Genomic DNA, 26,839 nt, shown 5'->3' with positions numbered 1-26,839 from the left:
TTAATAGCACTACATAAGCACATTTTCAGTATTTTAGTTTCTTCCTGAGAGTGAGCGGTCAAGACTGATGTCAGTCTGCTTCATGTGTGCAGATCAAAATCTCTGTCTTTAGAAATTGAAATAAGTTTATCCAAAGTATTTTGAGAAATCATTAAAAGTAAAAAAAGAAAGAAAGAAAGAAAGAAAGAAAGAAAGAAAGAAAGAAAGAAAGAAAGAAAGAAAGAAAGAAAGAAAGAAAGGAAAAGATAGACCCAAACTGAGTTCTAGTGTGGATTTAAATTGGATCTTGGATTTAAATTCAAATTCAAATTCAAATTCAAAATTTATTTGTCACATACACAGTACGATATGCAGTGAAATACTTAGACAACTGCTCGTGACCTAAAGAAAAAACGACTATGAATAGGATAGGAAATAAATAGGAAAATTAAAATGAAGGGTAAATTTCACTAGGAAAGAATAAATAAAATATAAAAATTAAAGTTAAAAATAAAATAACTGTACAACAAAATACACAATACACAAACACACAATATAGAAATGTATAAGAATATATGAAGAAATATAGAACAACAACAGCAGCTGTACAAGTACTAAATGGTAATTAAGAAATATAATGTCCAGGGTTGTGCAATCCACATGTGTAAGTGTCTTGTGCAGTGCAAATATGCTTAAAGTGATTTATTTAAGTGACTTAGTGATAAAGTGATTCGATTAGATGACCACGCAGTGTAGTTGTGCAGTGGCCACTAGTGTAAACAAATGTCCAGAATGTCCAGTGTGTGTGTAAAAACCATATGTGTGGGTCAGTACTATGTGGTGGTGTGATTGAGAGACCGTATCGCCTGCGGGATGAAGCTCCTCCTCAGTCTCTCTGTTTTGGTCTTCAGGGAGCAGAATCGCTTTCCTGACCTCAGCAGAGAGAACAGTCCGTTGTTGGGATGGCCGAGGTCCTTCACTTGGTCCAGCACCGCCTGCTGTAGATTGAGTGGAGCCTTTCTCATTATACCTTTAGACTGCATAACAAATGCATTACACTGCAAATGTGTTTTTGTGCTGAGGAGTAACATAGTTGAGTGTCCTTTGGGATTAGTGACTAGTGTTAAAGTTTTTGTTAGGTTTGTGCATCAGTGCATTCTCAAACAGAGAGCAAAATCAATTTATTGAATGTGTTTGGAAACTTTTGCTGTAACTTGTGATGGTACAAGAAATAACAAAAGCACAAACCCAGGTTGAGAAAAACACTCGTCTGCTTTCAGTTCTGTGCTGACTGTTCTTTATAAAGCAGGCACTAGAGGGAGATGTTGCTCTGTCTCCATGAGGTTCATCTGTATGTAGGACAGAGTACCTTGAACTCCTAATAGTGTCTGGCTCACCTCTGAAGTCTGTACAGGCCCAGCAGACAGTGCACAGAACACACCAGTGAGAGTGGAAAAGATAAATAAGCATAAATAATGTAGCGCTTAACATAATATTAGAAGGAAGTGATAAATAATGAACTCAATTTGGAGTAATAAGTAAAATATGTATCTCTTATTAGACTGCTGGTCAGTCTGGAATGGGTAAGATGGATAAAAGACTCTGAGACTCATATTAAACCTATAAATCACTTTCCGTGAATGGCCATTATTATCTCAAATAGAGACCAAATACTGTGAAACCGCCACAAGTGCAGTTTACAAAAAGGGTGTCCAATAATTCAGTGCTCTATTTTCTCTCTGGCGCCACAGCAGGAGATGGCTTCCACAGCTTCTCTTCATCATTATATAATGATAAACTTGTAGCCTGCAAAGTTTCCCTCTACCCCTCCGAGTCTCCCTGCATTTTGTGAGCTTTCACATGCAGATTTCCTGTAGTGTTCAGATCAGGGCTTCCCCTCCTGCTGCTGACTCTCCTGCTGTGTATTAGCATGAGATCAGTCTGCATTGTGATGCTGCGCAGATTACAAAATACCCATTTCCACCTCTGATTGCCCCTCTGTCCTCAAAGTAGAGACAGATTAACAGAGGTGAGTGGAGTGGGGGTGGGGCAGAGCTGTAATACTGTTTTGGATAGTTTGGTTACTTCATCTGTGACCACCAGAACCAAAAAAAGATGCTTTATGTAATCTATGCGATATTTATTATTGATATATATTACGAGTTTAGCTTTCATTATAATGACATTTGACTTGCAAGTGGAAAAAAATGGCATTTTGTATCTATTAGGAGAACATAGAAGAAACTGTTACCTTTCAAATAAATAAACAAACTATATGAACTTCCTGGAAGTTAACCAAAAACTCAAATTCTTCTGCTCACCCTAGATTTGATGCCAGCTGTCATTGTGCATTTCAACTGATTTGTAGCTTTGTTGTCTGTGAGGTGACTGCTACTAGGAGGTCATTCAAATGAACTCATTCTGCAGTGTTTACAGTCTGTCTGTTAGCTTCTAATGCTAATACAGGCAACAAACGGAGCTTTTCTACTGCTGCTTTGCAAGTTAGATGAAACATGATGTCTGATTTGATCAGATTCATGTTGCTCTGTACAACTCAGACCCACAGAACAACTTGCATATTTGTGTGTTGATTCATATAAACTGTGTTTTCCTGACTATCTTGGGTCCACATACACATTGTAGCTGTTATTGTTGCTACTGGATTAGAGCAAAATTTAGATCAGAGAACAATTTGTGATACAGATGAATTTCTAGAAGGTATCTGAGGGAAAAAGTTGCCCACACATTGAGTACCATGTCTGGACATCCATATTGCTTCACTTTCTGGCTCTGATGGACTTGTTTTGGAGCTGAGTTACAGCCAGACTCATCATCATTTTCAAACTGTCTGATTACATACCATAGCCGGTCACCTTGTGCAGGTGACCCATATACTGGCTTTGAGTCCGCCCCAGACCATTACCTGTGTGATCTTAGCAGGTGGGAAAGAAAAGTGAATGGACTTCTTTAAGTTTCTTGAAGATGTTTCGCCTCTCATCAGTGAAGCTCCTTAGATTACCATGACCTGGATGACAGAGAACCTTCACATTTTCTGTGTGTCATTCGCCCTCCCACTCTCTCCCGACACTACTGTCTGCACTGTCCCATCCAGTGAAGGCAAAAAGCCTCATGTTCTGAAAACTCAGCATCTTCCAAATCTTCTTCTTTTCTAAAATCACTGAGGTTATTTAAATGAAGATTTTTTTCACCATTTGGGATATTTTTGGCATTTGTTGCTCCATTAAGTTGGTGGCAAACATTTTGTGATCTAAGAGTGGACAAATATTATTGCACAGAAATGACATAAAAAGCTATTTAAAAAAAGATTAAATTGAGATTAAATGCACCAAAACGCAGAGCAGAAAAAAAAACAGTGTGCAGAACTTAGAGCCATATGACTGTTGCTGTTTACACTCTCACTGAATACGCCTCACCCACCGGCCACCGAAACCATTCATCACAATGCAAGCAGAGTTTTTGAGAAGAAATCAGAACATCTGTTTAAGCATTTACCCCTGGATAAATGAATAGTTCATGACTAATAATACAGCCATTCTTTGCAATTAAATTTAATGCTGTGATTTTGGTTTTTGGGCATGGAGTGGTTTTAAGTTGTTTTATTTTGTACATTTACCAAATTACATTTAGGAGAACCTGGAATTATTCACCAAATTATTTAAAAGTACTATAAAACCCATAAAATAAAACTTATTAAAAAGGTATTTTACTCCCAAAAATCAGCGGCTGAAAGTTAAGCATCTTACTATACCAAGAACAGATTTCTATGTTTTCTATATGTTTCTTTCTGCTTAAGAAAGTGTGATACAGAAGTGTGTGTGTGTGTGTGTGTGTGTGTGTGTGTGTGTGTGTGTGTGTGTGTGTGTGTGTGTGTGTGTGTGTGAGTGTGTGTGTGTGTGTGTTCTTGTTGTGCACTGAGGAAAGTTTCAGTTTAGGTGGATTTCCTTTCAGGAGCAGGGTCATTAACATGTGAAGGTGAGGTTAATATGCATATTTACAGGGTGAGAGAGTGGGGGATGTCAGCGAGAGAGGTGGAGGAAACAAAGAAAGAAAGAAGGCCTGTGAGGTTTTATATGAGCAAAGAATTGAATCTACTGAACCACAGATGGTTAAAAGTACTTTGATCTTTTAATTCTTTAATGCCTCAATGTCAGCTTCCCAAAAACCGCTGAAAAATCATTATATACTAATATTTTTTCCACTTTAAATAAATTTTAAACCTTTAAAATCAGTTATTAAGTCACCCTAGTAATATTCTCTTAGACATTAACCCCTAAACTAAAAGGCTTTTATCTATATGTTATGTTTTTATCAAGTTAAACTGAAGAATCTTTATGTGCACCTGTCTTTATGTCCTGGTGACCATCCAAATAAAGTCAATTAAAAAAAAAAAAACATTTTCAGCAACACCTGAAAAACTTCAAAAAGTTTTCATTTAGTTACTTCCTCTCATATTATTTTAGCCATAAACGTTCCTTTTGTTCAAATATAAGGTGATGTTTTATTTGAACAATTACAGGAGCTTGCTACTCTGCAGATTTCTTTTTTTAGGAGATAAATTTTATGTTTGTGGTAATTTAACCTTTCTTTTTCCAGTATTCTTTTCATTTTTTTTTAAAATCACCACCAGTATAAAAACCACTGGGCTCATTTTATACCCAGTGTAGAACAGATGAGAGATTCTGGCTCTCCAAAATTTTCTTTCTTTGTGCAGCATGTGAAGCATTTTACAAAACCCATTTCCACATGAAGTAGCTTTGAGTGAATTGCTGTACTTTTCTTGACATACGTGGGTAAGAGCCATCTAATTCTTCTTCTTCCATCCAAAGCTCAGCAAACAAAACCAATTACCTGATAACTAAATTAGGAAACACGTTATTTTTCTGGGCCACCAGAACAGCTTTCAGCCAGTTCCCAGTATTGTTGATTCCACCTTCACCTCCACCCAGACGGCCGTGAGGGGGCGTGGCTTCCGGAGCCCCTCCCCCTTGCAGGAGAATCACCTGGACAGAAGATAAGTTTTAGAGACACAAAACTGCGAGGGGGAGACTCAGGCCGGAGGAAGATTCACTAGATTCTTATACGGCGTTTTCGCTTTTATGAAGTTTTTAAAGCGGAGTTTTTAAAATATATTTTGGAGTAGCACCTGCTCAGGTTCTCAGCGTCTGAGTTGGTTTTATGTCTATGGGTACTTTTCTCTGACTTCTGGAGCTACAAACGTAAACTTCAGGGAATTTTTTTCGACCTTCGGCTATTCGCGGTTTTATTGTACTTTTTCCTCCACTGTGAGTTGAAGAACGGCCAAGAAATCAAGAAGGTGGTTTGGAGTTTTTACTATTTAAATTTTTTTTTCACCACTTCGCTAAAATGAATTGGAAGGAGATGCTCAAGTAAGTCCAAATGACTCTCTGTGAAAATAGCTCTGTTTTTTTGTTTTGTTTTGTTTTTTTAAATACTTGTTTTAAACCAAATGTATCTGTTTCCAGGTTTGTGCTCTGCGCCTTCATGTGTGTCCAGTCTGCTGCTGCTGTGTCTGCTTCAGGTCTGATCATCACACTCAACATACGGTCATCTGTGCTTGTTTGTCTGTTTTTTGTTTCTAATAAGAACAAAAATGTGACAATTAATTGGAAAATTCCACAATTACAAACTGTTGCTAAATTCTGACCCCTGCAGTGCGGGAATCTGGTGGATATGATGCAGTAGGGGTCATGTTGTTGCCGTGCTTTGGAGTCACTTGTCTAGTTCCGGTCTCTGGGACTCTGGGCCGAGTTCCATTTATGATTTAGGGCCAACAAAAAACTTTTTTTTTCTTTTAAGTTGGTGTAAGATATAATTGGTCACCACCACAGGTCCCTTCTCCCTTAAACTGCCTATACTGATTGCTGAGTCTAGAATAGAATATAAGAGAAAAAAATGGAATAGAGTGGAATAGCCCTGTGGAATGCACACACAGATGTAGACAGAAGGGGGAGACGAACCCCAAAAACCAATGAAGGAAAGAATTCAGCAGTTTACCTGGAATAGCCCTCCAAATAGATTTTTGGACTGATTGTGTAAACCAACACCACCACCATCAGATCACCAAATTAGAAAATTGAGAAGAATGGTGTTTCCTAATGTCAGTAGACTGCAGAGACTTGGAATGCAGAGCTGTAGCGCTTTACTCAGACATTTATTTAACTGTTTTCTTCCATTAATTTGTCATCAGTTCCTATATGGCCACATGATTCAGAATATTAATTCATGTGATACAAATATGAGCTCCTGGTGATCAAAAATGTTTGGGGGGAGGGTTTTATTTGTGCAGCTTGTTAAACCATGCCTTACTAACATCACAAGTTGTACCACTTCATAAAGCGGCTCAAACTGTGTATTGTGTTGTCAGTGAACAGTGGCAGTATTTGAACAGCATGTTTGAATGTTGTTATAATTGATTTTAATCGGCTGGGGTTGTAGCTGCTAGAGCACAGAACACCCACAGTGACTTTTAATGTTTCATGTAAACAGTAGCTCTTAGAGCACAATCAGCATTAAAATGTTGAACTCAAATGAAAGCGTGTATTTTACTGCCCTGTGCACGAAATCATCACTTTAACAGTTTTCTGCAGCGGGAATCTGTTTTATTGGCAACAGTGTTGAGTTTTACTGTTGTGTTTTCTATAATAGCATTTTTTTTAATTGGAGTAGATGGCACTCGTGGGGATCATTTTATACAGAAGAACTGCATGATGTGTAAAATTCCTCTTTATTTGAATGTGCCCAAAGCGGAGAGCCCAGTTTAAAAGAGAAAGTTGATAATCACTGTCGTGGTACCCTTTATCTCTGAATGGGGTTTTAGGTTTTGTTGAGTCAGCTAACACAAAGAAGCCTGGTTGTAGTGAACTTCTTTGCTGCAGAACCTTCTGGTCTGCTTGTCAGGAGGGTTGATGCTTGTTTTCACTTCAGTTTGTAACGTTATGTTGATGTTAGTGGGACTTCAGTCAGACCAATACCCCACAATCTCCTTTGATTTTATTTTATGGGTCAGTTTCTTTGGCTCACATTTGCCTTTGCTCTGTGTGACATTTAAAATTTGTTGCGTTTCTCTTTTGCAGGTTGCAAAGGAGACAAATGCAGTACTCAAGGCACCTTCCCTACAATGCCCGCTCTTCCTTCCTCCTCTGTTACCTCTTCTCCTTCACTTCCAGTAACTTCATCTCTTTCCTCCTCCATTTCCTCTCCTCCTTCAAGCTCTGCTTCCTCCTCTTCTTCTTCTTTGGCGAAATCCTTACAGACCTCCCAGGACTTCCTGGGTCAGTTTACCCAGGTGAGGTCACCAAACAACGGGGACCGTAAACACCGTGACGCTAGCGCCGTACTGCCCTTCATCGGCCTGACCAGCAGTAAGTTCACACTTCGGTAATGCACACACAGATGTAGACAGAAGGGGGAGACGAACCCCAAAAACCAATGAAGGAAAGAATTCAGCAGTTTACCTAAAACAGTTTACCTGATGCTGTTCCGTAATTTTCCCCAGGATTTCTTTTTTGTAATGCATTTAAGATATATTTCCAGTTGCTCAGAAAGTTTTGTTGTCTTATGCTGTCATATACCTTCAAATAAAACATCATATGAAAAACTGTGAAAACAAAACTGGTAATGGGCAACATCATCTATTCAGATTAAATAAAGTCTTTGATCAAAGGGCCAATTGTTTAAAATAAAAACAGTATATTCTCTCTTCTGATTTAAGTGAGAGCTTTTAAAATAAAATGAATTCAAATGAATTTTCATTGTTACCCATCCAAATAGATACTAAAACAAACCCCTTAATTAAAAGGCGTGGTTGTGTGGGCCGTTGTTGGTTCACTTCTAGTGTTTTTCTGCCATTTTCGGAGGTTTGTTCAGACTCTCTGTGTTTGCTGATGTGAAGCAGAGGATCACAGGAATGTGCTGCCAGCTGGAGACTCTGGTTTATCTCACAGATACCGATACAGTAAAAAAAGAAATGCTTGACCTGAGGTCTGAGGGCACAGCAGTGGCACCCTGAACAACAAATTAAAACACAAAATAAGTCTTACTATACTAAAAATAAATCTTACAAAATTTAAAATCAGAAAGTCTAAGTTCATCTGTTAAATGAAAACTCCATGAAAGACAATCAGAAAAACGAAGACACAAGAAAGTTTTATATATTGAGTATAATTAATGATACTGGACTGAATACCTGTAATGGAGCTTACAGGTCATATAGACAGATTTACCTGGACAAATATGAAATGCATACATAAGGTTTGGTGTTCATATGAAAAAGGCATATCCCTAATGGCTCTGCAGACACAAGCTCCATATTCTGTATCTAATTCTTACAAAATATTGAAGAAAATAGTATAGATCCCCAATGTGCCCAGCTCTTGTACAGTTATGTAGAGTTGCTTACTTCAACATATTTGCTGGCAGAAACGTTAAAATAATCATTCTATAAGATACTTTAGATTAAGACTATATTCACACTTATAATTGCAAGCACTCATTTAATCACACTTTTGTTGCTTTTGTTGTTCCTTTCTCACTTAAAATGATCAATATTTCTGAAAAGCTCATGTAAGAGATGATCAGCTCTGTAAAGACCTCCATTACTAATTACAGGACTGTTAATTCTTCTGTATAGTTGCTACAGAAGTAGCAGAGAAACACAGTTTTGAGATGGGACACATTCCTGCCTTCATACATGGAAAGCATAAAGGTGGTAAGAGCAGTAGCAGGGTGCCCTTAGATGTTAGAGATAACAGCAGACCGCCAGGATATTGGTAAAATCAGAAACAGAGGAGCTGGCGTGGAAGTGGTCTGCAAAGTGACTTACAGATACAGGAGGAATTGGATGCAGGTTAGATTGTAAATGACCTGGATGGATTTGTTGTTGGTTCCCATTTAAATATCTGTTTTTGTTGGGTTTTTTGAGGTGCTGAACAGAGTCGAAGCTGCTGTAAGAATGGAGGAACCTGCATCTTGGGCAGCTTCTGTGCCTGCCCTCCATATTTCACCGGGAGAACCTGCGAGTATGACCAACGAATCAGGTAAACCCGAATACAAAAATATTAGATGTGTGCTCCTGTATAATGCTCTACTTACTCTAAAATGCAAATTAATATTGACTATACTGGTTGAGCCAACTTGGTCTAATCTAACTGAGACTTTGAGAATATGTCTTCAATGTCTCTGACTGTTTTATGACCAGAAATTATCACCAATATGGTTCTTATGTCACTGGTTTAAAAAATCTTAAATATCTTAAAGAATCAAGTGCTTGGGAGTGGTTTTAATTTCAGTCATCTGTGTGCAGGACCTGTGGTTTGATTCCTCACGGCGAGTGGGTTCAAAAGGGCTGCTCCTACTGCCGCTGTGGTTATGGCACGCTGCACTGCTTCGCCAAAGTCTTCCATAAAGACTGTGGTAAGATCCAATGAGGACTAAATAGAGACTTGCTGCAGTTCAGACCAGGTTTAGCTTTTTTTCAGAATCTAGAGGGCCCGCGTGTCTTGACTGTATTTGTATATTTCCATGTGGTTCATTCAGTCCTTTAGATGTATGATCAGGTAAGCGAGGGCTATTTTTGTTTCTGTGTGGATGAGCTGTTGATGGCCATCAGACAGTTTGAAAACTGTCGTTCACACTTTTTCAGACTTGCAACAAAAACAATTCCCTTCAAGTGTAAGTGTCGTATTCAAACTTTCACCCCACCCACTCATTTACAACTCAAGGCAATGCATTCTTCAGCACAAACAATGACAACGTGTAAGCACTTTTAAGATAAAGCTTATCCAACATTTGTTTTGAGGTATGAGTAGCTGCAGCTTTTTGAGTGATTATTTTATTTATCATGAGCTCCATTATTTCAAAATTCCTTAGCCAACTTTCTAAATAGCCTAAAGCCAACACTTTGGATAAATTGGCCTATCATTGCTGAACATACAGACATCCTAAATCTTCTAATCTAAGAATTGTGCAGTTTTCCAGCTCTTTTTGCTGATAGCGCCTCATGCCTTTTCTGCAAGTATCTGCTTTTTTTCCCCCTCCCAAAATGTTTTTAGTATTAAAAGCAGAAAATATATTTGTTGGTTCTTTAGCCCGTCAGTAGTACAATCCACTCTTCATCTTTTTTTCTAACACAAGAAATAACAAAGGAGACACCGTGCAGTACAAAGCCAGGTTTGGGTGAAAAGTAAAGTGACCATGCTGTGTGTAAGATGAGCCCTCTTGAGAGAAAATGTGTTTTTTCTGCAATAAACAGGGCCTTAAAAAATGACCAACTACAGAACATAAAATAAGGCCATAAAACAGTTAGTGAAAAGGCTTTTGAGACACAGAATGATAACAAATCATAACTTTAATTCTACTCAAAATGACAGTTTTCCTGTTTCTGTTTTCCAGATGATTCTGATGAGGTGCGCTGGTATCGTTCATCGGCTGTCAGGATGATTCCCACTGGCTGCTTCTTCTTCTATCTGATCCTGCTTTCTCCTTTGTATTTCTTCATCTGATGCCTTGAAACACCTGGATTTATGTGAAACTGTGTCTTAGCCTCAGCAGGATATTTTTGAAAGCTTGAAATCAGAAGTGAGTCCGTAACAGAAACAGATTTTCTGAAATCTATCATTTTGCATCCAGAAGGAAGAGACACACTTTGAACTGTAGCTGGACTGGACTGTGTCCTGATTTATGGGGACTCTTTTTTTTTTTTTTTTTTTTTTTTTTTTTTTGATGCTGTGGTTTATAGGGATCCACAGGCCACCCTGTCCCCTAACCAGATCTATTTATACCCCCTTCTCGTGTGAGCACTAAGAGCTCGGTAGACGTAACCTTTCTCTTTCAATGTTTGCATTTTGAAGGATTTGCTGAACTCCCAAGTTAACGCGATTCAACCCAAAAGACCCAACATACAGCCAACATAATTCTCCCAATTAAAATGTTCAATATATCATTCAGAACTTCTTCTCGTTCAGACAAACCATGTACCCCTATTTCTTTGTTTCTATACCCATATATGTGTCAGATGTCTTGAAGAAGAAATGAAATATGTGAAGGAAGCTGTACATAAGATTTTTATGAAAAATATAATTTTTTCTTTGGTAATTTTAGGATCTCTTACTAAACACTAGATTTTTTTTCTCTTTGTAAAAGATGATACAGAGTTTCTGTTTTTTACACTTTGTGCAAAAAGACAGAAGACACCAACTCAGCCAGTGTGACATTTTGTCCTTAAATATAAACATGTACGCACTGTGTTTATTAAAGATTTACAGTACTGTGCCACTGATGGTGTCTGTATGGTGAGAAAATTGCTTTGTCTTCATTTAAACTATAACACTCAGTTTACCAAATTAATATGATTGCTTTGCAGCTTTTCCTTTCGTTCCATCTCTGTGACTCTATTATCTGTAGGTATTTTCAGAAGGAGCTGTTGTCTCCCTGCCTGTTATCTCCAGAGTTTATTGATGAGGTTAGGATTGATTATCTGCTGCTCTCTTATCTTAAACAAACACATCAGCTGTTGTTCTGTAGTCTGTCGCCCTGCCAGCTGCTACAGATCACAGCTATAATTAACAGGCAGAGTAAAAAATAATTTATATCAAAGTTAAACAATCATTACAGTATCTGTCTGCCTTGGAAGCTATAAAAATAAGCTCTTCATTAAAAAAAAAAGAAAAAGAGGTCTCATTGAACAAGACTGTCCTCCCTTGGAAAAAAAAACAATGTTGTGTTGTTTGTGCAAACTCTTATTACAACACATAGCTGTTGTTTTTTTTTTTTTTTTTTTTTTAAAAAGATAAGTGACCTTTAGAGGTTGTGTGAAAAGGGGCTGCTGGTGATGTGGCGTCCAGGAGGCACAATGAAGCACCCTGGTGAATTCAGTTTAGTGTTGTAAACCTACCCAAAACAAATCCCAACAGCAAGTTAAAGGGGAACTTGAAAATCAGGTGTTTGTGCAACCAGCAACATGTCTACCTCGTAATAACAACTTTCTCTGTAACCCTGGGAGGTCTTAGTTATCAGTTAGATAAGGAGTAACCCCTAGATAAATATGTGCTAAAGGAGTATTTTAAAAAACATGTTTGTATTGTTCTCTGACTGACAGCTTAGGCTTATTCTTGGTTACCGTACTTAAACATTCCAGGGATACAGTGGGAATATTTCCAAATTTAAATTCACAAACTGTTTCATGGAGAGTAAACATAAAAGAGAATGTGTGTGTGTGTGTGTATGTATATATGTATATATATATACATATATATATATATATATACATAAACATGTATGTATATGTATTACTGATATATCACTATGAAACATTGTCTATTTAATACAATATAACCTCAAATGCTTACTTAAACCTATATTAAACTGGTGGACATGGACAGCTGGAGACCTGTTACACTCTTTTGACATGTGAAGTCTGCAGCCTGGGGAGCACGGGTAGCTGTTGCATTACAGTGTTAAGTCCGTGCAGTATCAGAAAACAAGCCGGCATGTGGACATCTACGTGGATTCTTGCAATAACTGTTTGATGATGAAAATTACATCACTGGGATCTGAGCGGACCCACGGATGCAGAAAGTATAATGCCTGCTTTAGATAAATGTCAGTCTGAAGTTTGTTGCCACCAAAGGGCTGTGACCGCTGTGATAAAAGGAGACCTATTCACATAATGTGCTCCATTTTTTAGTTTCTTCATTAGTGATTTTATATTCTTGGTTTGTACTACATTAGATTTATGGTTTAAAATAATTTCTGTCTTAGACTGTCTGTGGTGTAGCTTCTTAAATCATGTCTTGTCTCCCACAAGCCATTTTTAAGACAACTTTCTTTTGATTGGCTGCTTCTAAAGAAATGTAATAAGGGAGGGGCTTCTGTGCTCACAGCAGATGATATCTGCACTCACTGACATCATGCAGTACAAAGAGTAGAAAGAACTGTGTGAAATTGAGCTTTGGGAGCAGAGTTTTATCAACAAGGTTTACTGAAAAAAGCTGCATTTAAACATTGGTGATAAGAGAATCCAACATTGAATTTTTTTTTTTACAAAGTGATTCAGGCAAAATTTCTCTCCTGGTCTGATTAAATCTTGCAGTTATAGTTCTGTTGGACAGACCAGAGTTAATGGGTTCTGTGGGTGTTTTGGGGCGAGGGGGCAGGGGGCACCCCTTCTTACTAGCATTCATTGAGCCACAGTAAACAACTACACTGTAACATAATTATGCAGATGACAATATCACCATCCTAATTCACCAGGTGACAACTGCTCCATAGATTATCTCCGCAAGGGACAAATAAAAGGGATGTGCCTGAAACACCTCTGCTAGATGCAGATAAAACCAATGATTTAGCTGAAAAAGAAGAAAAATGGTGAGCGTTAACACTTACCTGGACTGTGCTCTCTGAAAATCTGAGACCTGTCAGACATCATGATGTAATCCTGAAATCAGAGATAAATTGGTTACAAAGTCTGTCATCTGAAAAAGAAAGCGAATCAAAAGATATATGCCCATACAGAAATGAGAGAAGCTTTTCCTATCCAAAAGCATCAATAGTCTGGTCTCCTAGAAAGCAGAGTCACAACAAAGAACAAAGAAAAATGAACATATAACAGAATTTCTTAGGTCTCTGCACTGCTTCAAATGTGTCAGAGCAGAGATTGAAATCCTGCTTCTTGTCTATAAATCTTGCAAGCAGTGGCTCGGGTCTTCTGAGGCACTGCTTGGTAAATGAGAAAACTTAAAGAGCTACAGTTTGAGCTGGATTCCCGGGCAATTCAAGGTGAACCTCTCCTCTTTATAGTATAAAATAATGCTGTTTTGGCCAAACTGCTGGGGTGTGTCAATTAGGCACAGGGTCTCCATGGTGCATGGGATTTAATGAAAGCGACGTTCGTCTGTCACATCCTTCTTTAATGTCTGCTCAGTTGATAATCATGAGATGTCTGACGCCACTGCCCCTCGAGCCTCTTAATGCAGACTTCGTATGCCTCAATTGTTCTCTCTTAAGGCCTTCTGTATGAGAGCATAGAGAAGCTGACAAAAGAGAACTGTGTGTCAAACTGTGCTGAGAACGCGTTGCCTCTGCTCACTTCTCTTTCATGTTTCATGCAGCTCATTTGCAACTTTTGCATGTTGTAAACTTTGTCCCCTTGATCATGTGGTTCGTTACTGTTCCCTCTCTCCTGTGCATCTTTGCTGATATCTCTGGCTCTGGTTCTTGTTTTGCAGGGACTGACCTCACCACCCTGCACAATGTTTATTGTTTCTAATTCTCACTGCTCGTCTTTCCTCCTTTCACTCTCCTTTTACCACAGCCACTCGAGGCCATCAGATGTCCTCCCTCAGCCTGTTTCTCTTAAAGGTTTCTCACTCTTAAAAGGAGTTTTTTCCTCCTATCGTTGCCACGGGATTACAAACATTCAGTTTGTAATCCAGTTAAAATCTCAACCGAACTATGTAAAGCTCTGTGAGATTAGTTATTTTCATTATTTGAAAACTCCACTGACTTTAAAATCTGCTTAGTTTATTTCCTCAACTGCAAGCCTGTCTATAGGTAGCTGCTTTTACTTATCCTCCAGTTTAAATGATGGGGTACAAAATGCTACTTAAAAGGAAAACGAGGAGAGAAAGAACACGGATGTCAGGGCTTTTGTCAAGAAGCAGAGGAGGTTTCATAGTTTAATCCCATGGTAATCTGAGTGTAATCTCTCCTTTGTTATCTGGACTACTCCAAAGAAAAATGTGTCTAAAGTAAGTCTTCCAACTGGAGGAAGAAAAAACTACTGGAAAATGTGATTTCCCAAGCAAAGACCTTCTCAGACATTCAGCTTTGTTTCTATCTCTGGGCAGATCTCCGGTGGAGCTTTCAGTCTAAACTGATGTGCATTCTGGATCCTGTGAAAATTAATGTTGATGTTCTGTTTGTTGATCCCCTCTGAGAAAAGGTTAAAGGGATTGGACCAGATTTAAGCAGCTCTGAGTGGAGCGAGGGGGTCTGAACAGAGGAGGAGCAGCAGGAGGGAAGAGCGGGGATTAAAGGGGGATGTGAAAGAGAAGAGGAATGCTTAATGTCTTTATACCACTTTTCCATGTTCTCCTGTGACTTTAGTGCATTAATGCTCATGTATTGTTACATAAAGCCGATGTGCAAGATTCAGAAAAGGTTTTATAATCTAGTTTCTGAGCTGAGTAAACAACTTGGAAAAGGGAGAGTGGAGAGATAAATGTAATGAGGAGGAAACTGTGGTGAGCTTCTTATCTCTCCAGGTTCCTCAAACAACAGCTTTATTTGCTGATAGCAGCACTGCAGATAACGGCATTAACAGACACATTTGTATTTCTGTGCTCCTGGAGACTCTACGTGACACTACTTCAATCACAAAGACAAATTATCAGCTCTTTTAGTATGAATATGTTACCTCATTAAAGACTTGAAGTTCTATCTTTAAACGGAGCTCAGCTGAGCAGCAGCCAACCCAGGCATGGGCGGGGGTGAGAAGGGATCATGAGTTTGAAGCTGAAAACGGTGTGGATGTTGAATGTTGTCAGTGCGTATGCCCCATGGGTCACATGTCAGAAGAGAAAGAGGAACTCCAGAGTAAGTTGGATTAAGTGGTAAAGAGCCTGGAGGGACAGATTGTACATTACATATGTAGGTGAAGGAAACAGAGGTGGTGAGGAGGTGTGGTTAGGTATGGTGAAGCAGTGTGGCTTCATGCTGAAAAACAGCACTTCAGATGTGATGCTTGCTTTGAGAGTCCTGGTGGATCAGGAATCTGCTCTGAACCCATCCTTGTTTGCTGTAGTGTCTCTGTGGACTAAGATGCTTGCATACAACATTGTGATCTGTATTAAGACTAGTGAGCAGGTGGAAGAGAACCTGGAGAGGTGGGGAATACATGTGTGTGAGTAAGAGGGAGACAGATGGATAGGTGAGGATGGATGGAGTAGAGATAGTGAAGGAAGAGGAGTTTGAATAGGAGGGATCAGACATCCAAAGCAATGGAGAGTGCAGGCAAGGTGGAGCAGGTAGAGATGAGTGTGAGGGGTGATGTGTGACAGGAGAGCAGCAGGAGAGAAAGATTTAACGGTGGTTGTGACACCTGCTGTGATGTATGGTTTCCTAAAATTTTCAGTGGGAGTGAGCCGAATGGCCAGGACTAGAAATGAGTACATCAGAGAGACAGCTCAGGTTGAGGAACCTCGAGACAATGTTAAAAAGTCAAGGCTGAGATGGCTTGGACATGTACAGAGGAATGACAGTGGATTAACTGGACAAAGGATGTTGAAGATGGAGCTGCAATCCAGGAAGAAAAGAGAAAGACCACAGAGGAAGGTCATGGATGTGGTGAAGGAGGACATGCAGCTGGTATGACAGAAGAAGATGCTCAGGATAGGGTGAGATGGAAGCAGATGATGTTTATTGTGACCTCAAAAACGAGCAGCTGAAGAAAGAAGAAGAAGAAGAAGAAGCCGGGCAGCAGCCAGTTTCTGCTAACAACTACAGGCTGCACACTGAAAAATTAACCTTCAGGCTGTTTACATATTCATCAAGTATGACTCCAGTGCTGGACTCAGAAGCTTGGACTTTAATGATATGGACAATGCAAAGATAACAGAACCAGAGGCCTGTACTGTGAAGCACGATTGAAATCTTAGTGTCTAAATTTTGGGTTATGAAAACAGGAGTACATCACCATGACAACATCTGTTACAGACCTAACCTGCTCCAGAGCTGTTTAAGATAAGAGATAGCAGGTACAAAACCACTGTCTACTGATGAGTTCACACCATGAGACACAGATTGAATCTCACACTTTTTTAGACTTTCTAATTAAAAATAATGAGACTTAGGTACTCGTTACTTCTCAGTTACATTTAAGCACTAAATCTACTTCGTTGTGTTCAGATTCTAAAAAGTATTTGGCACAACAAAACTATTTTGTTAGCTTTAGGCACTAAAATCTGTTTGGCTTGGTTTAGGTGCTAAAGACTAGTGGGAGGTGTTGTTGTATTACAGGCACCTGATTACAAGCATCTGACTGGCTTAGTGGGATCACTTAACCAGAGCATGCCTGACAGTCTGAGAGATTTTTGACTGTGTGTCTGACAGCTTCCTAGCATACACTGACAATGTTTCCACTATTGCTCACATTTCCACATGAACATGACTGATTACAAGGTACAAAACCAAGATAACTGATCTGGCATGAACTCAGACTGACTGCAGCTGCTGCTTTTCACAGTCACACAGTTTCTGATACTAAATTCACAGATGGTGTAAAACTTGTGGAATGGTCCTTCAATAACATTCAGTTTTATTAACTGATACAAACACACACGCGCTACTGTCAGCTGTTTTAATCCTGCCGGGGAAGTTTGCTCTCTTGTGCTGATCAGCTGTTTGGGTGGATTTGAAAAAAACTCATTGTTGCATGTACGTGTCTGACACCGTATCAGAGTTCTGTCATGCCTTCCATATGACTCACCTGCTGAGGGATTTTGTCAGCAGCCACACGCACATGAAAGGGGGTAGATGGCAGTGAGTCAGGAAATAATATATGAGTTCATCACTGAATAACAGTGAAAACTGTAAAACTAAACACACCATCGTTGGGTGGCGCGGTGGTGCAGCAAGAAGGTGGTGGATTCAAACCCAAACCCTCAGCTGGGCCCTGTGATGGACTGGTGACCAGTCCAGGATGGATCTACTGAATGTTTACAAAAGATGGACATGCCCAAGATGCCTTTGTGTAAACCTGCATCCGGCCGCTTTCAAACACTCTTGACCCTGCTTGAATCCCTGCTTAATGTTGTTGAGAAAATAAGTCAGTAAACAGGATTTTACAAGTTTTGTGACACAAAGTGGATGGTGGCTGTCAGCCTAAAAAAAAAGTTATATACAATTAAATTGCAAATAACGAGGCCAATCATATTACTTTCTATGACTACGCACATTTTCTATACAGAACAACAGGCAATAACAACCAGGTTAACCAATGTTTTACCACTTTGTGGCATAGATGCAACAAGGGGTTGGAAATATTTCTCAGGTGGCCAAATTGACACTATTACATCAGATACACACTAGAGATTTCTTAGCTGCACATCCGTGATGCAACTCTCCTGTTTTACTATATCCCAGCGTTATGCTAAAGAAACCAGTTTGTCACGACATAGTGGTGGTACGCTGTGGTCATTAAGGGACCAACAAGGTCAGTAGCAACACTCAGCTATACTTTGTGTTTAAAAGATGTTAAAATAGAGCACCAGTTTAGGTCACAGAGTGAGCAAGCACCCATATGCCAAAGGCTAAACGCAGCAGTCCATGTCTGACTGTGATCCAAGGCCCTTTGCTTGGTTTCTTCACCACTTTAACTAAACTATCTAATAAAGGCAAACAAACACCCCCAAAATAATGTTAAATTGGTACTAAGGGGCCAGATGGATTCATGATTTCATGTTATTCTAACTGTACCATCTGAATGCCACAGCAGAAATCAAGACTCGTCAGACCAGGCGGCATGTTTCCTATCTTCATTTTTGCGCTGTGAGTTCATGTGAGTTGTGGCCTCAATTATCTGACAAGAGAGGCAACCAGTTTGCATTTCTGCTTCTGCAAACAAACAAGCAGACAGGCACTGAAGTAAATACACTTATACATACTTATTGTGTAGTTTAATAAATGTTTAGCAATAGTCTTTTTTTTAGCTGACTCTCAGCCCTCACACACACTCACTCTCTCTGTCTCTCTCTCTGTGTGTATGTAAAGACAGCTAAGCTGTGGTAAGATCCTGGTGCCTTTCAGTTAAGCCATGTGACATCTGCGTCTTCATGTCCACTGCTGAGTGTTGTCTGTGTAATCATATGACTGTGGACAGATGAATAGAAACAGAAAAATTGAAACATCCTGTTTGTGACCGGAGAGACTTTGAGTTACATAAACATCGTTAACGTCCATTAACTTTTTGGTGGTCTGAGTTCTGTCGCGTAGCATGATGCAACATATGTTTTGTTTCCCTAAATCACAGAAAAAAGCCCAACACACACAACAGTTTAATTCAGTTTTATTATATCCACAATTAACAACAGTGACCTTGAAGCACTTGATATTTGCAAGGTAAACACCCTACCATAATATAGAGAAAACCCCAACAATCAAATGACCTCCTATGAGCAAGTGTTGTGGCGAGAGTGGGAAGGAAAAACCTCTCAAGGAGGGGCAGCTGTCTGCTGTGACCGTTCGGAGTGAGGGGGGGAAAGACAGGACAAAGACACACTGTACAAGAGAGCCAGACTTAAACCCTCTTTCCCCGCGCAGCTGTTTATGATTTTACTGCACAGTTTCAGGCCTTTTCCCCCATTTGCAGCGACAGTAATTTCCCTGAAGTAAATACATTACGTGTCAGTCACTACTGTGCATCAGATCCCAACTGACAGACAGAAAATCATATGAATGTGATGTGCTTAGCGGTGTCTTTATTACAGTGAATGTGGGGAATGACGGCTCACATAATTCATCCACAGCTGGTAGTATGTGTTGTGATAACACTTTAATGAGTAGTAGGAGACTACATAGCTTTGCCAATCCTGAAAAGCTGCTCCACACCACCATGAACCAGTGTCTGTATCCAAAACGATATTTTGATTAGTTTTTGTCTTTTTACTTGAAAACATGAAGACACTCTCTCTCAGTGTTTTAGGTTCTAATTTAACATGCATCTATTATAAATATATGACACAAAATGCAATAGCGAAGAAGTCTTCTAAAAGTTCTTGAATCAATTTTAATTTGGTTCTGATTCTGCCAATTTCAGTTTTAAGTGATTCAGACACTACCTACTGCACTTTAGGACAGGAAGATGTAATACTGATGTTTGTATTGTGCTTGTGGTCTCCGTTTCATGAAAACAAACAAACTGGTGTGTATGTGTAAGTTTGGTGATGGAGTTTTTATTATGAATGAATGATGAATTTTTATGAATTATTATGTCTATTTTTTATGCTTAAGGACAACAGATGGAAATTAGTTCTTGGCTATAATCTGGTATGTTTACATTCATGTAATTTTTTTTTTTACATTTATGTTCATTAACATGCACTGTCCTAAATAAATAAGAAGAAAAATACCTTTTAACTGATTATTAGCTAAAGTTCAACTAAGTTCACATCAATTTAAAATGAATGAATTTATTTACTAATGATGATGACAACATAATGTTTAATTAGCTTGTTAGCCGACTGCTGATTAAAGCTATTTTCGGCTGCTCCCTTATTCGCAGCGAGTCGCTACAAATCACTGACAAAATGAAAACAGAGTTATTATTGCTTCCCTTTGGGCGGCTGTGGGATCACATATTCATGCTCCTGCTGTATTGTAGAGATCCCATTAAACAGCTTCTGCATCTGATTTAGGTTAAGGATTTGTCTTCTGTTCATTAAATCCAAAGAACCACATTATGTCCAGCACACAAGAGTTAAAATGAACTCCATCATTAAAATGTTGCTTATCTCTGTATATTATATTGTGTAATAATTTCAGTAGCAGACACTATATATCAGCTTTTGAGAGTTTCCTTTGTAATGCAGTGATTAATGTTTCTTTCTTCACCTGTCAGTCCTTTTAATGTTAATCCTGGCTGGTGGACATGATGATGGCTGAAAGGCTTTATTCTGCTATATGAAAAAGTCTTTACTTAATTCACAGACTGGAGTAAAGGGACAGAAGTAACAAGAAAGATGAATAACAACAAGCAGAGAGATCATTTTATTTGTGAAAAGAGGAAGCAACAAGGTGGAGATGAGTTAAAAGAAGAAGAGCATTGGACGGAGGATGGAGAGCAGGACAGAGAGAGACGATAAAACAGAGATGTGGAGCAAAGGGGAGGAGTTAAAGAGGAAATAAAGGCGAACTGGAAACAGAAGGCAGTGATAGAGGACAAAGAGGCAAAGAAAGAAAACAAAAGAGGAAAGAAGTGAAAAGAGCCAGCAGTAAGTAAACAGACTTTCAGATTTTATTGAACCCACACCTGAGTTTTTGTGGACTAGTGTTGCGTCTGCTGCTGTGTAATTGCTGTTGTCAGGTGATGAATGCAGCTCGAATTCATGACAAACAGAAGCTGAAGTCATTCTGGGAGCAGAGGATTGTTCAGCACAGCGAGCAGACGAATGGGGAGGAGAACCGTATGAAGAACAGCGCTTTGGCACGGTCAGCAAATACAAAAACATAACAAGTTCTGGAAAGTTCCTGATCCAAGTGTGTAATTTCATAGTGCGAACCCTGATTAACATTCCAGATGATTTCAGGCTGGAAAATATTTGCTTTTTAAAGCCTGTCTTTGATGTGTTGGATAGCAGCAGAAGGATGACCTTTTGGAGTGCAGTATCCCTGATTTGCATGCATCCCAGGAAAACCAAGATGGATGAAGTCAGCTTGGTTTCTGCCCAATAGAAACAATGTGTGCTGTAAAAGCACTTTTTTAACCAAGCATTCTTTGCTCCTCAAACATTGTTCCTCCAGCCCAAACAGTCATTTTATTTCAGTGCCTAACACTGACAATACTGCATATCTATATGTTTCAGTTTTATTAATACAGCAACCCACAACAATATGCTGCAATGAGACAATGTATATATATATGTACAATATAATGTACAATATAAAATATGGAAGTAACCTCTTTGATGCCATCTCCTGGTTCCTGGCTTTTGGCCTCATCGGGTGGTGACCTCCATTGTGAACTAAGGTAGTTTGGAGCCACGTGTTAAGCAGCTGGGTTGAGAATCAGCATCATTGAAATCATTGAGTTTAATTATCTTGGGGTCTTGTTCATGAGTGAGGGGAGACTGGTACTCCTACTGAGCTGATGTGAAACTAAAGCTGTCAATTTACTGGTCGATCTACCTTCCTGACCTCACCCATGACCATGAGCTTCAGGCAGTGACTGAAAGAAGGAGATTATGGATATGATATCCATAATTGGATATCCATAATTATGGATACGGGCAATGAAAATGAACTTCGTCAGAAGTGTGACCTCGCACTTTAGTAAAGATAGGATGAGGGGCTTGGTCATTCAGGAGCGAATCAGAGTAAAGCACTTCTCGTCCACATGGAAAGGAGCCAGTTGTGGTGGTTTGGGCATCAAATACCTGATTGTCTCTGCTTATCATGGCGCCCCAATGAAGGATGATGAATGGATGCTATCCTTGCACTAGAAATAATAGTTTATTAAACTAACATTAATATCAGAGTACAAAAACGAGCAGCAACTCATCAGCTTCCGTCCAAATATCCATAATAGACAACATAAATGGAAATAAACCAGGGACAGATTTTGTAAACCTAAAAGAAAAGAAAGGTGCTGGGGCTAGCACTGCTAGCTTCAGGGCCCATTTAACATATATAGCCAGTTGTGTTGCACACAAAAAATGATGTTCCCACAGCTCTGTGCCATGTCTACTAGTGCTGAGAGTGCAAGTACTTAATGCAGTGTTCTTCTGAACAATAGGTGTTGATGGAAATTACATAGCAGAAGAACTGTATGATCAAACTGCATGTTAGGGACTTGAAACTGTATTTTTTTTATCTTGTGACTAAAAGGCATTCTAACCCAAACCGTACACCAAAAAAGTTTTTTAATGAAACTTGCTTATTTCTAAACACCCTGGACTACCACCAGCTGACACACAGTTCATTATACCAGTTAAATTCCAACAGATGCAAACACTTCACCAGTTGAAATGTGACATATTGTGTTGCCAGTCAAAGCTTGTTAGCATAGCTTCCATATTCCAACTGAACATAAGTTTGACAGCATGATGGGTGCTTCCATATGCTGAGATGTTACGTAATCAAATCTATATGAGCTTGGTGAAGAGCTTTGAGTCAGTGTTTGATGATGAGCAGCAGGGTCCGTGAGAGGCACAGAGGGAAGAAAAGGGCATCAAAAATAAACTCAATAACTGCCCTTTGTTCCGTCTCACTGCGTCATAACTTGATTAGTTCAAAAAATGGCTCGGTTATGTTTCCAGCTCTTCTGTCTGTCATCACGGAGTACCCTGAGAATGTTGATCAGAGCCAGTTTGGCTATATGTTTGAATCCTGCAGATCAGCGTGAGTATTTGAGGACAGACAACCAGAACGCAGCAGATTAACCAATGCAAGATGGCGTGTGCTGACAGATGAGCACAGACACAACAATATTAATCCATCAGCTAACATAGCCTAGTTCTCGCTCACTCAAGCACACTCACACAGACTCACACACACACTTCCTCTCTTTCTGTAACACAATTATCTGTGACAGCAATGACCGAAGATCAAGTTTCGCTGGATGTCTGCACGATTACTTTAAGCCTAGGAGTTATGGTGTCAGGGCAAATAGTGGACTCTGATGCTCATCTCGGCTTCCAAACATAGAACACATCCTAAAAAAAACAAATGACTTTTTCTTCTTTCACACATTTTAAATCTGTGCTTTACACCAACAAATGGACCGCAGTGCTGCTGCTGGGGAGCAGCTCTTTCTGTGACTTGTGAGTTCAGAAAAATGTGCAATAAATTTTTGATTAAAATGTGAAAATCTCTCAGGTTATGAAACATTTATATAGTGTAAAGTAGTTCCTAACTGCACAGTGATATATAGCTTTATGTAAACTATAGATCTAAAGAACAGCCCTGCTGCAGAGGTACAGGATTAATAATCTTTCCGGGGTAGAATTTCAATACCTCCTTTATTTCAGGCAAAAGTAAAGTTTCATCAGCGCGTAGTCAGTCAGTGAATCACCTTGTCTAGACTAAAATATCATCACTGGTTAAATGGATTGCTGTGAAACCTACAGACAGGGATGCTTCTGCTCTAATGATCATTGGGATCATTAATCTAGAACCACAACAAAGTAAAAAGAAATTGTGAAACGTATTGATAACTATTGGATAGACCTCAGTCCTCGAGGGCCGGTGTCCCTGCAGGTTTTAGATCTCACCTTGGGTCAACACACCTGAATCACATGATTAGTTCGTTACCAGGCCTCTGGAGAACTTCAAGACATGTTGAGAAGCTAATTTAGCCATTTAAATCAGCTGTGTTGGTTCCAGGACACATCTAAAACCTGCAGGGACACCGGACCTTGTGGACTGAGATTGCCCACCCCTGGGATAGACACATTACCAGCTTGGTTATTCCCATAATGTGTACCATAGCAGCTTAATGTTTGATTGCCTTTGTGCGCATAGCAGCCTCCTGACCTGGAAAAACTGAAAGCAGTTCTTTCAATTGCCACTTAAATGTGGTTCTGGGATCAATTCCGTATCAGTGGTTGGATGTAGCTACTAGAACTATGATATTTTGGCTGAGTGACATTTTGGCTAATATTAGGTATTTGGCAGTATATCTGCATTGGCATTTATAGCAGCCAGTATATGAAAATTTAAAAAGTATTGTGTTGGATTGTTTGTATCAGGTAAAGATCCTACAATGATACAGAGAAAACTACAACAATCAAAAAGTTCCCTATGTGCAAGTGCTACAACAGTGACAAGGAAAAACTACCTTTTAACAGGAAGTAACCTCCGGCAGAACCAGGCTCAGGGAGGTACAGCCATCTGCCATGACCGGTTGGAGGTGAGGCGAGACGCAGTGGAAGAGAGCCAGAGATTAATAATGACTAACAATTAAATAGAGTGTCTGTTGATTTGACATAGTTCATTTACCATAGGGCACTCTGCAACCAGATGATCTGAGTGGAGCTGAGCATAGTGTAAACAAGTAATCCACGATTTTTGTGACAATAAAACATTATTATTAAATTGCATTGTCAGAATATGTTATTAAGGACCTGTAACTACACATAAAATGTTAGAGAAATGTTCATACTTTGTGTGTCAGAAAGAAAAGAATTATTGAGCTACATATTGAATATTATATATCACTTAAAATCCTATATTATTGTGTGCTATGTTACCCATTGTTTGAAGGCCTGTTGGTGCAGCTTTATTAATTTGACCATGACCATTTTAGTTTTGGAGCATATTTGGACAAGAGGGTGAAGCACATCCATAAAGTGAAGGATTGTAGGAATGTTTGTATGTCTCTTCCTTTTAACCGTGTGGTGGATTGGTTACCTGTCAAAGGTAAACTGTGTGTCTTGCCCTGTGACAGGCGAGAGTGGCAGTCTACTAAAAAATCAGAAAGGTGACTCACTCACTTTTGGAGATAGCCTCAAGTGGCCATGTGAGGAACTGCAGCTGTTTTAAATACACTGCCATCTTCAAATATCCAACTTTACAATAGAAAGGGACGTATCTGTACAATCTGATACAGCAAATAGATGTTTTATCAAAAAAACCCAAACCCCCCCAACAAAAAACGCATACCTGTCACAGCAATTCACAGCAGCAGTGGCCACAGCTATCTTTTAAACATACATACTATTTTTACTCAAAAATAAGTCTAAGCTTAAAAGCCATACTCTCACTGCTGCTCATTGTGTAGCTCACACACCTGCCACTGCTGACTCAATTGATTCCCCTGAGGTACTTGTTGCTGCCTTCTCCCTGCTGAGTTGAGCTCAGTGCTTCATTGTATGGAGTGACACGGTAAGAGCCTCAATGTCACGCATTAATGCTGAGCATACAAGATTAGTTTTAACAACATAATTGCATCGTTCACCTGAACTGTGACATTGCTAAATCTTGTGTCATAGTATTATAAACCACCTTAAAGGGTTTCTGATGAAACCCACACTCACATCTCTTTTTTAAATAGGTATTTTCATCGTAATCACCGGCTAATTCTTTACCTCCTCCTTGTTTTTCTCTCTCCTGTCATTGCTGTGAATGCTGCCTTCAGACTGAGGGAGCAGTGGGTCATCAGGTTGGAGCAGAGGAATCAACACCTGCAGAGTTTCTTCGAGGAGAGAATGAGACAAGCGCAGAAATCCCAGCAAATCCTCGGAAAGACCGATTCACCCTGAAACCAGCAGATAAGCCAGAAGGTGGTTAAAGAAAGAACAGCTGCTGTCCAGATATTGTTTATGGTGCTAAAAAATAAATGTGTAAAGGTCAGACCTTTACACATTTATTGTCATTGATTTTTATGAAACAGAGGAACTAAAACAAACAAAAAACAAAACTATATTCAATATAAATTAAATCCACTAAAACTCCATGAACACTGTTATACTTTATTGCTGCCTGGTGCCACTGCTTAGCCAGTGTCATGTAAATATGTTGAGGATACCATGCGTTCTTAAATAAGTAAATGTGATGTCTATATTTGCAGTAATAAAATCAAAAGATTAAAAATGCTTCATGTGTTGGCTGTTATTGATGCCCTGCATTGTTGAGAATGAACAGTACTGGGAATTAAAGAATGGCAGTGGGTATTAAGAATAACACAGTGCAGCTTCATCACAGAGTAAACTGGCATTTAACCACAGAGCTGAAGCAATGCACAGGGACATGGACATTAACCCGGGAGACAGGCAGGTTTTTAGTGCTAGCAGTGCTAATGCTGGCCACAAATGTCATCTATGGAAGAATGTTAATCCTAAATGTGCAGGTAATATTACAGGTAATCCAGTATTTAACCTCCATTAGACTGTGACCAGTGTTTACTGAGTTCTGTATTTTAGGTTAATGATTAGTTAGTTATTTTGTTTCATTTAAGTAACTAGAGAAATATACGTTTGCTCTTAACTCTGTGTTTTTCTAGTCTGGATAATTTCTAGTGCCAAAGTGAACAATGTATTTTCACTTTGGCACTAGTCTTTTTTCTTTTTTAAAATTTTTGAGCAATAGCAACTATTCTGTCTCAGAGTGA

At 39.2% G+C, this 26,839-nt stretch overlaps 1 protein-coding gene and 1 long non-coding RNA gene across 3 annotated transcripts; both read left to right on the top strand.

The window, feature by feature from the left end:
• Window positions 1-91: 91 nt before the first annotated feature.
• Window positions 92-11,665, top strand: tdgf1 (teratocarcinoma-derived growth factor 1). 2 transcript variants are annotated; one of them, XM_085278890.1, is made up of 6 exons: window positions 92-5,387; window positions 5,484-5,539; window positions 7,095-7,382; window positions 8,942-9,056; window positions 9,323-9,432; window positions 10,411-11,665. In XM_085278890.1, exons 1-6 carry the CDS (start codon window positions 5,365-5,367, stop codon window positions 10,518-10,520), a joined length of 702 nt encoding a protein of 233 aa, XP_085135016.1. In that variant the 5' UTR covers window positions 92-5,364; the 3' UTR covers window positions 10,521-11,665. The 2 variants fall into 2 exon arrangements, with proteins under 2 accessions (XP_085135016.1, XP_085135015.1); XM_085278889.1 differs by having other exon boundaries at window positions 92-5,539.
• Window positions 11,666-20,949: 9,284 nt separating this feature from the next.
• Window positions 20,950-26,248, top strand: LOC146570453 (uncharacterized). The gene is made up of 3 exons (XR_014893201.1): window positions 20,950-21,005; window positions 21,098-21,222; window positions 25,868-26,248. It is a non-coding gene; the product is annotated as an uncharacterized LOC146570453 (long non-coding RNA).
• The last annotated feature ends 591 nt before the right edge of the window (window positions 26,249-26,839 follow it).

Source organism: Mchenga conophoros, linkage group LG7 (assembly GCF_057382185.1).
Source record: "Mchenga conophoros isolate Kocher_MC1m ecotype Shallow Benthic linkage group LG7, M_conophoros_male_GT1.1, whole genome shotgun sequence".
NCBI lineage: Eukaryota > Metazoa > Chordata > Actinopteri > Cichliformes > Cichlidae > Mchenga > Mchenga conophoros.
The sequence above is the reverse complement of the archived record's forward strand: the minus strand, read 5'-3'. Positions and strand labels throughout refer to the sequence as shown.